Below are 9,376 nucleotides of genomic sequence, written 5' to 3'. Positions count from 1 at the left end.
ATGAAGGACAGCGACCACTACACGTGAATAGCTAGTTAGCTACTGTTTTTAGCGACCGTATGGATTTTGGTCGCTATTTACCGACTAATTTCGTCGCCCATACTTGTTCCTGGTCGCTGCACAAGGCGGTAAAATTGCCGCCCATTACAGCTACTGGAAATTTCATCCGGTGACCAAAGCTTAGTAGCAAAATAGGATAAACCAAAATTATATATTAAAAAGAAAAAAGAAAATTAAATTAAATTAAAACCTAAACCTAAACGTGTGCGTCTCTCTCTTCTCTCTCAACGTCTCTCCCTTCTCTCTCCTCTGCGATTTACTTCTCTGTTCTCTCCTTTGCGATTTTCTTCGACCTAAGTCCTAAATCATGAACGACGTCTTCTTCTAGTCCCTTCTCTCCCCGACGTTTTCTTCTGCTCGCATCTTCCCTGACCCAACTCCACCTTCGACCTTGGACCTTGGACCTTCGACCTTTGCCCTAACCTCCATTCGACCTTCGACCTTGGACCAACTCCATTCGATGTAGCTTCTGTATCCGATTAGCTCATGGGTGAAGGTTTGTATTTGTTTTTTCTAGATTAGGGCTTTGATTTCTGTTTTTATCTAATGCTAATTTGTTTTCTTTCCTTGAAGATAAGAATCTGAGAACTTGAGAACTCAGGGTTCTTTTGCAAGAAAGAATTTCTAGAGGTAATCCCACTCTATTTGGGTGTTTATATGTTTATTACAGAGTCTGGTATTAGTTTGCTATATCTTTGTTCAGTAACCATGTTTGTTCTGTGTGTTTCTTAGTTTGCTATATCAGTATATGTTTATTACAGAGTTTGGTATTAGTTTGCTATATCAGTAGTTTGACAATAACGTTTAAAGTTCTGCTAATGTTCTTATGAGACTTTACAAGTGTATAAGAAGTTCATTAAAGATAAGTTTCAGTAATTAATACAAACCAATGAAGATTCTCTCTTAAGTAGGGATCACTGGGGCTTGGAGCATCTAGGTCTGTCATGATCTTCCGTATACCAAAAAAAAAAATATTTAAAATCGCAGAACATTCATTAAAGATTAGCATAAAACCTATTATTGAACCTTGAAATTACAATACTCTGAAACTGAAATAGTATAAGATGAAAGAAAGAGTAGTAGTAGTAGTTAATTTAAGGGCTTTTCGTAGCTTATCTCCACCGGATTTTAGATTTGCAGCCGCCAATCTTTCCTTCACCTATCTCCTGGCTCATCCCGTTGCCAGATCAATTTTCATGGTTACTTGTGGCTATTGATTTTCATCTCTGTTCTTGAAAATTTTAAAGGTTTTGAACTTTTTTTTGTTTTGTTTTGGAGAAGAAGGTTTTGTTTTGGAGCCCTTACTTTCTCTTCAACCACCTCCTCTTTCCATGCGTGTTGCTTCTCTCGATGTCTTTCGCGGCTTCTGCATCTTTGTCAGCTCTCTTTTCTTCTTCTTCTTTTTATCTTCATTCTTTAGCTTTCTCAGCTCCTTTTTCACCATAATTCTTTTTTAATATTGTTTGCCACAAGCTACTTACAACTAATCCAAAGATCTTACTAAGATCCATCTCATGAAAATCTCTACTTGTTTAAATGGAATCAATATATGATCCAGAATGTGTTTAGTTTCTACTGATTCACCTCAAGCTTCACAGGAAATCAGAATGTATCGATTTAGCAGCTTTCTAATTTGTCTACTGCTTTGCTAATTTCAGCTTATGATGCTGGTTGATTACGTGGGTTCCATTTTTCCAATTATTGCTCATTCTCCATGGAACGGCCTTCGCTTGGCAGATTTTGTCATGCCTTTCTTTCTTTTTATTGCTGGAGTTTCTCTTGCACTTGTCTACAAGGTACAACTAAGATTTCTTCACAGAATTCTCTAATAATTTAGATTTTAATATCCATCTGATGGATGATTAGTCTTTGCTCTGATTAATCATGCTTTTGGGAAGCAATTGGTTTTGGATTATATCAATTGAAGTACTAGTTCTTTGACTAGTAGAATTTTGAAGTCAGAAAGTATCAAACAAAGTAGACGCAACTTGGAAGGCAGTGGTTAGGGCAGTAAAACTGTTCCTCCTGGGTGTTTTTCTTCAAGGTAACATTTTCAATTTGCACCTTATCATCTTGTATTATGGACTCACATTTGTTTTTAATTATTATTCGTGAAGGGAAAAAAATGGTATGCCTTTTGTCATTGATATGTAACTGATAACTGGAGGACTATTTCACTGTTACATGTTAGTATGTGTAAAAATATGGATAACATGGGTTTATGAAGGGTAATTAAAGCTTTATTGTGTGGGCAATGGTGAAGGTATTGGGATTCATAGCTTCGTAGGTGAATGGCTCTAAGAACTATTATCGTCCAAGAGTGTAATTTCTTGATATTGTACAACTAGCAGTTGCAATGTGAGACTCGTAACTTGCATTTTTCAGCACTCTTGATAAAAACTACATTTGAATTCTTGAAACTTATTTGTTTTAGACCTCTTATGCTTTCTCTTATGCTTGACGACAGGGTACTGAACTTACTATTTCGGCCATAGAACACAGTTGTCATAATGAGTAGAATTCATAAAATGGCACTTGTTTTTTTTTTAGAAATCCAAATGGTACTTCTGGTTTAAATTTGAAGTGACTTGCTCAGGTAGTAGGAAGAGTCAATTCTTTCTTGTGTTTCTCTCAAATGCTCACCTTGAAATATGGGTGCTACTGAATCCAAAATCCAAGACGAACAACTTGTCTCTACCTATAAACATCGTTACGAATTCATGCAAGAAGATCTCAGCACCCACAACGCCTTCGCCGCTGCTCACTCTGCCTACGCCATGTCACTGAAAAACACTGGCGCTTCTCTGAGCGCTTTCGCCCATCAAGAGTTCCCTTATGACCCCTCTGTTCCAGAACCGCCGCCACTTTGCAGCGATCACTCAGTATGTCGGAGATGGAACCGCAGCCGGAAGCCAATGAGCCTATGTTGGTGGTGGAGGAGAATATGGAGTTGCCAGTGCCAATGCCGGCAGTGGTGAAGAAAGGAGGTGGAATAGTGGGAAGGAGGGCTAGAAAACCATTGACCTTGTTGCAGGTATTTGCAGATCTTAACGATCATTTCTTCAAGGCTTTTGAGAGTTCTCACGAGGTCTCCAAAATGTTGGAGGCTATAAAATTGCAGTTCAATCAAAGTAATTGTTCATTCTCATTATATGATATATTTCAGTTCTTATCTGTTCAATTTGTTGTTTGATTGATTATTAGTGGTGAATTCTAACCCAGCTACTTATGTTGTAGAACCAATTGATCATTCTAAAAGGGTGATGCATGTTATCTCTTGGAATCGTTCGTTTCAAGGAATACCTAGTGTTGTTGATGATTTTGATGCAGAGGAGAACGAAGCTAATGCTACTGTGTCCGATGAGATGGTAGCGTGGGAGAAAAAGCTTTATGATGAAGTGAAGGTTTGTTATTGCTGCATTCTCTTTTATATTATTCCTATTGAGCTAGAGGAAGATTTCTTTCTGTCCATATGAAAAACTTTGACTCCACTTCCAAGTTCCATCTAATTGTTCTTGATAGAGTAAACATCTTTAGGAGATCCATACTGATAAAGGAATCGGTTTATTACTTTCTTCAATTGACATTGGTGACAGTATTACCTTCTGTATTAATGTTTTTGTTGGCCAGGGTATGTTTGATACTTCTCGTGTTATATCCAATTAATCGGGTTTGAGGTTGTTCACAGGCGGTTCCTCTCCCATTTAAGATTTTCGGCATAAACTAGGAATCGAACTCATGACCTAGCTTAAGCGACTAGAGGCTTTTAGCACTCAAACCAACCTTCATTGGTGTGAACTCACTAAGATTTTTTGATGTTGTTAGTTCATTAGCTATTACCTTAATATTGGAGCCAAATAACAAGAAAAAAATGTGGGAAACTATACGATATCATCATGAAACTCAAACAAATATTGCATAAGAAACCCGCTTGACACCGTACAAGAGCGCCTTGATGGCTTCAATGCGGATAGAACCAATTTATTAGCACGTCTACAATAAGTAAGTGAAAGACAACAGCAAATGACGGAAGGTATACACTTGTGTGATAATGCAACTGATTTGGTACGACTTCAGGAACGATTGACGGAGTTGGAGATACGAATTGTCCCATCTGTTAGCAAACTCCAAAATACTATCGATCATCTTCAGGCGACTGTAGAGAGGTTAGAGCGTGGCTCTAACTTAGGTTAATCTAACTTTTAGATATATTTTGACACAATTTGATAGGTTAACCTTTTTAGTTTATCATATAGATTTTTGACCTAACATATTAGGTTAACCTAGATTATGATATTTTGTTAGCTATATTATATATATTTTAACATATTTTGAACTTCAAATATTAATTATTTCTAAATATATTTTTAGTTTTCATGAATATTGTGTATTGTAGTTAAGTTATTGTGAAGGTTAGAATAAGTTTATCATTGCATTTAATAATTCTAATTGTAAATACAATTTTAATTATATAAAAAATAATTACAAATAAATAAATTGAGCACAGATCAGTGGTGAAAGATTTTCACTAAATTACCGACAAAAATATCTGTCAGAATTCATTTGTAAACCAATTACCGTAGCATATCACCGACAGAGAAAATTTGTCAGTAAACGAATTCGCTTACATGTCCATTTTGCCCATTAGCTACTATATATTGGTCGCAGAATTGGGTCGGTAATGTTAGCGACTACTCAGCGACTAAGTTATGTAGTCGCTATTTTCTGCGACTATCTTCAGAAATGGTCGGCCTTTATCCAGCGACTAAGGAGTTACCGACTGAATGCATTTGGTCGGTAAACCGCTAAATTCAGTCGGTAAACCGCTTTAGCTACCGCAACAGCTACCAAAATTGCGGTAGCTAACTAGCTGTTTTCTTGTAGTGGACGTGAGGAAGCGGGCATGAATAGGCGGCCAGAAGAAGCATGATGACAAGACATGTCGACTCTTGAGTGTTCGAGAGTCAAAGATTATACCACCACTTTTAGCACCAAAAACAATATCCCATCTCTTTTTGAACAATCTTTCCATTGTAATATTTTAGTTTATTTTTACGTACTCTTTATCTTTTTCCCTCCTATTTATATCGGCAGTGGAGGGAAAGAAGGATATACTTTGGATACTGAACAATTTTGAGAGAGGAAGCTCTCAAAGAAAGAAATTATGACTCCTTCCATGGAGGTTCGTAGATTTAGCTCAGGCTGTTCACTCCGCATCATGAGTGAGTAGTCGTTTTGAATGGGCAAGGCCAGCAAGGGCTGGTTATGTAAGTTATTTATTTCCTTTTTTTATGAATGAATGTTAATACATGTTGATGTGTTTGATAAAGTTCTTATTCACATGATTATATGCATCTATCTTAGTGAACGATGAATGATAGGGAACTGCTTTCATATTCATGGATCTTTTTATCAAACTTCCAAGACCCGAAATAGAAATATAAGGGGATTGTATCAAGGGTTTTCTAGATAGAAATGCTGTTTCGCTCGTAATACAAGAAAGAACCAACGTTAAGGACGCTTGAGGTTGTAGTAAGTCTTAGAATCTTAAGAACACACGGAAGTTGACTTAAGTGGGCTTTAAAGCAGAAACCTTGATTTCACTTTATGACATTCATGAATAAATTGGATATTAGATGCTGAATGTAACCTGTTCCGCTTTGACTTAGCCTGTTCTCTCTTTTTATCATAACTAAAACACATTTTCTAAGATTGAATCTTTACATTTAGTATTTCTAGTAACCAGATCAAATCATTTCTCAACTAAAGAAAATCACATACCACGAACACCCTGTTCTACAAGGTTTTTCTAATCAAAATTGGTCATCAATCCCTGAGGAGACAATACTTTACTTATCATTTTATTACTTTTATTTAGTGCACTTGTTAGAGTCTGTTTTGAGGACAACACTAGACTTTTTTTTTTTTTTTTCTAATCTTTGACTCCCTTTATATATATATATATAGTCTTACTCTTTTATGTGGCGGTACTAATCAAGAGTAATAGAATATCATAATTTTCCAAAAATAATTGATACTTCCATTCAGGCCACCTCTATTGAATATGAATTTTATTCTAATTTCTTTTTGTTTTCTTGTCATTATTTGAATACTGCCTCTTGCAAAATTCTGTTTTTGGTTACAATTTTGTCGTGTAATATTTTTATATTTAGGGAATGTCCAAACAATTTTGCTTTCATATTTTTTCAAAATTGATATCTTTAAAAAAAAAATTATTCAAATAGGAATTGTAGTTTTCGTTTGCGATAAAAAAATAATACTAAATTCAAGGACATCAAAATTTGAATGAGCGTTGACGATTTCAAAATTAAAAAAATTCAAAGACTTGATGATAATATAAGAAAACTTTAATTCCTTTTGAGGTCATTTAGGTGTTGTTTTGTGAGGAAAAAGAAACTGAATGTTTAGAGAGAAGCTCCCAAACCAATTAGGTCCCTGAACTAGCTAAAAATCATCAATTGAGTGCTCATTCTAAACAAAAATCTTCAATTGAGCCCTTATCGAAAATCATTCGGTTGAACAATTTCATACATTCTTTCTCAAACTCATTTTGAATCCACACAGATATTATTACAGTCTATATCAAATAGACACATTTTCCGATTTTAGGATAGGATAGAGACTCAATTGATGATTTTTCTTAGTTCATGGACCTAATTGATGATTTTGATAGTTTAGGGTCCTAATTGATTTTGAAGCTTTAGTTTAGAAACCCAAATGGATATAATGCCATTAATTAACCATATAATTGTTCAAAACTTCTAGAAATTCAAAAATACTATTATTAAAAAGTGGAAATTATTTAAAGAAATATATTATCCAATAATTAAACCTTGACTTTTATATTGTTTAACTAATCTTATTCAAGCACCTGCTAATTTTATATAGCCATATTTGTCCCTGAAATTTGTCCAAAAACTTAATTGGTCCTCTAAATTTTCAAAATGTGTAGATAGCTCCTTCAATTTGTGTTTAGAGAGAGAAAAAACTATTTAGAGAGTGAATGAAAATATATTAAAGAAAGATGTGGAAGAAGAAAGGGATGGTGAGTTTGATTTTTTTTTATTTGGGGGTTTGTTTATGATAATTAGATAATAAAAAGGTTAATTTCTAAAATAAATAAAAATAAAGATAAAAATTATTATTTGCCTTTTGATTTTTGACTTTTTTTAATACCTTTTGTTATTTTGAACTGTGTTTGCTAACAGAACGTAACACAAATACCTGTTTATAAATTTTTAAACCACAAAATTGATGATTGAAAACAAATGTAACCACAGAGTTAATTATGTACCTTTTCCCTAAATATGGTATTCTTAGAATCCTTTACATTTCTACGGGATATTGTCCATTTTTAAACATTTACTACAATTTCTTTTCACTCTTTAATGTAAAATTGAACTTTATATATATAATATAGGCTTAATACATCATTTGTCCTTTAAATTTGTCCAAAAAGTTTGATTGACCCTCTGAACTTTCAAAATATCCCGATAGTCCACTGAACTTGCATAAAATATTCAGTTAGCCCACTAAACTTACGTAAAATGTAATCAATTGATCATTCGGTTGCAAAAAAATAAGTTAAGTGCGGAAAATTTGTTGCACGCGTCTTAAAAAAAAAGTAAAACAATCAAGATCGGGGTATTGCGGTTGTAATATTAGAAAATACAAGGTGTATAGTTGAGCAAGTGATAACTTCATTTTTGCTCTATTCTTGAATTATATAATAACATTCTAAGACACGTGGAATACATCTTCCGCATTTAAACTTACTTTTTTTTTTGCAACCGAATGATCAATTGATTACATTTTATGCAAGTTCAAGGGGCTAACTGAATATTTTATATAAGTTCAGAGGGTCAATCAATCTTTTTGGACAAGTTCAGAAGACAAATGATATATTAAGCCTATGATATAGCTGCAGACTTTTTTTTTTTTTCTTCAATTAAAAATTATTACTCTAAGTTTAACATGTTCTAATTCTATATAATTTCTATAAGGTCTAATTTATGATTTAGAAATCAATTAAGTTTAACATGTTCTAATTCTATATAACTAAAAAAAAATGTTAGATGCTAGACGGTCTTGTTTTTTAACAGTATAATTTTCTTAAAAAAAATTATGCACAATGCGCTTACATTAAATAAGAAAGAAAAATCTTCACCCACTCGGATGTGATTCGAACCCATAACCTCCCTGGTCATAGGTATGCTCTCAACCACTGGACTAACAACAGTATAATTACTATAAGGTCTAATTTATTTTTTTTGAAACATATAAGGTCTAATTTATGATTTGGAAATCAATTAAACTGGTCTTTTACAAAATAAAATAAAATAAAAATATAGATTTTTTTCCTTATAATTACAGAGAGGCGGCATTACTCTTGTTCTAGTCAGAGTATCATAATATTTTATAGCATCTGTTATGTTGAATATGAATTTAATTTAATTTTATTCATATCACTTTTACTTATAAATAAATTGCATGAGAGAAGCATAATTTATAACAGAAAAAACTACTAGTGAGCTTAATCAAGACCAGATTATATAACAATGGCTGGATCTTCATCCATTTCTACTTTTGCCAAGAGGTAACAACCAGTATCTCAATCTTTCATATTTTCATGCGATAATACGATTTATAGATAATACGATTTATAGAGATAATCTTTTTTATCACGACTATTATTATTTTTATGGTATTTATATCGTATATAATCGTATCAAAATATATAGATCAAATTAGACCTGGTAATTATCGTGTTTGAGTCGTGTTTGTGACGTCTCATTTCGTGTTCGTATCAAAAAGAGTAAACCCAAACCCAACCCAAAAATTTTCGTGTCACAATCGTGTTAACTTATCCGGATTAGTGTCGATTTCGTGTCGTGTTTTTTGGTTGCATGTAATTTTTTTATGCATATATATTAACGATAACTTGTAAAAATATAAGAAAATATGATACTATTTTTAAATATTTTATAGGGTAAATAATTTATTAGTCCCCTAGTTTTTACCTAACACACTGTTTAGTCCCTCTATTTCGGAAAACTCATTTTAAGGTCCATGTTTTTTTACCAATATTAACCTTGTGGTCCTTTTATCTATTTTTTTAGATTTTTAACCGAACATATCTTAGCTTTTAGGACAACCACAATACAATACAAGTTGACCATGTCTGTTATTTTATATATGTCTATTTATGCTAAAATATAGCGGTTACAAGTCTAAAAAAACTAGACAAAAGGACCAAATGGTTAATATTGGCAAAAGTTAGGGACCTTTTAGTGTG

At 33.2% G+C, this 9,376-nt stretch overlaps 1 protein-coding gene across 7 annotated transcripts; it reads left to right on the top strand.

Annotated features, from left to right (window-relative positions):
- Positions 1–238: 238 nt before the first annotated feature.
- On the top strand, positions 239–4,307 carry LOC136208463 (protein ROLLING AND ERECT LEAF 2-like). Of its 7 annotated transcripts, none has more exons than XM_065999367.1 (6): positions 241–556; positions 634–690; positions 1,719–1,856; positions 2,009–2,104; positions 2,657–3,191; positions 3,298–4,307. In XM_065999367.1, the coding sequence occupies exons 5-6, from the start codon at positions 2,945–2,947 to the stop codon at positions 3,534–3,536; spliced, it is 486 nt and encodes a 161-aa protein (XP_065855439.1). In that variant the 5' UTR covers positions 241–556; positions 634–690; positions 1,719–1,856; positions 2,009–2,104; positions 2,657–2,944; the 3' UTR covers positions 3,537–4,307. The 7 variants fall into 7 exon arrangements, 6 of the variants coding, with proteins under 6 accessions (XP_065855439.1, XP_065855440.1, XP_065855441.1 ...); XM_065999368.1 differs by having other exon boundaries at positions 2,528–3,191; XM_065999369.1 differs by having other exon boundaries at positions 1,927–2,104.
- Positions 4,308–9,376: the final 5,069 nt, after the last annotated feature.

The sequence above is a fragment of the Euphorbia lathyris genome, chromosome 10 (genome assembly GCF_963576675.1).
Source record: "Euphorbia lathyris chromosome 10, ddEupLath1.1, whole genome shotgun sequence".
NCBI classification, from domain to species: Eukaryota; Viridiplantae; Streptophyta; class Magnoliopsida; order Malpighiales; family Euphorbiaceae; genus Euphorbia; species Euphorbia lathyris.
The sequence above is the reverse complement of the archived record's forward strand: the minus strand, read 5'-3'. Positions and strand labels throughout refer to the sequence as shown.

Excerpts from the sequence above, each read along its gene's own strand:
- LOC136208463 (XM_065999372.1), top strand. The coding sequence starts at position 2,945 with ATGTCGGAGATGGAACCGCAGCCGGAAGCCAATGAGCCTATGTTGGTG. Across the intron at positions 3,192-3,297 it reads AAAATTGCAGTTCAATCAAA|AACCAATTGATCATTCTAAA; the intron begins GTAATTGTTCAT and ends CTTATGTTGTAG.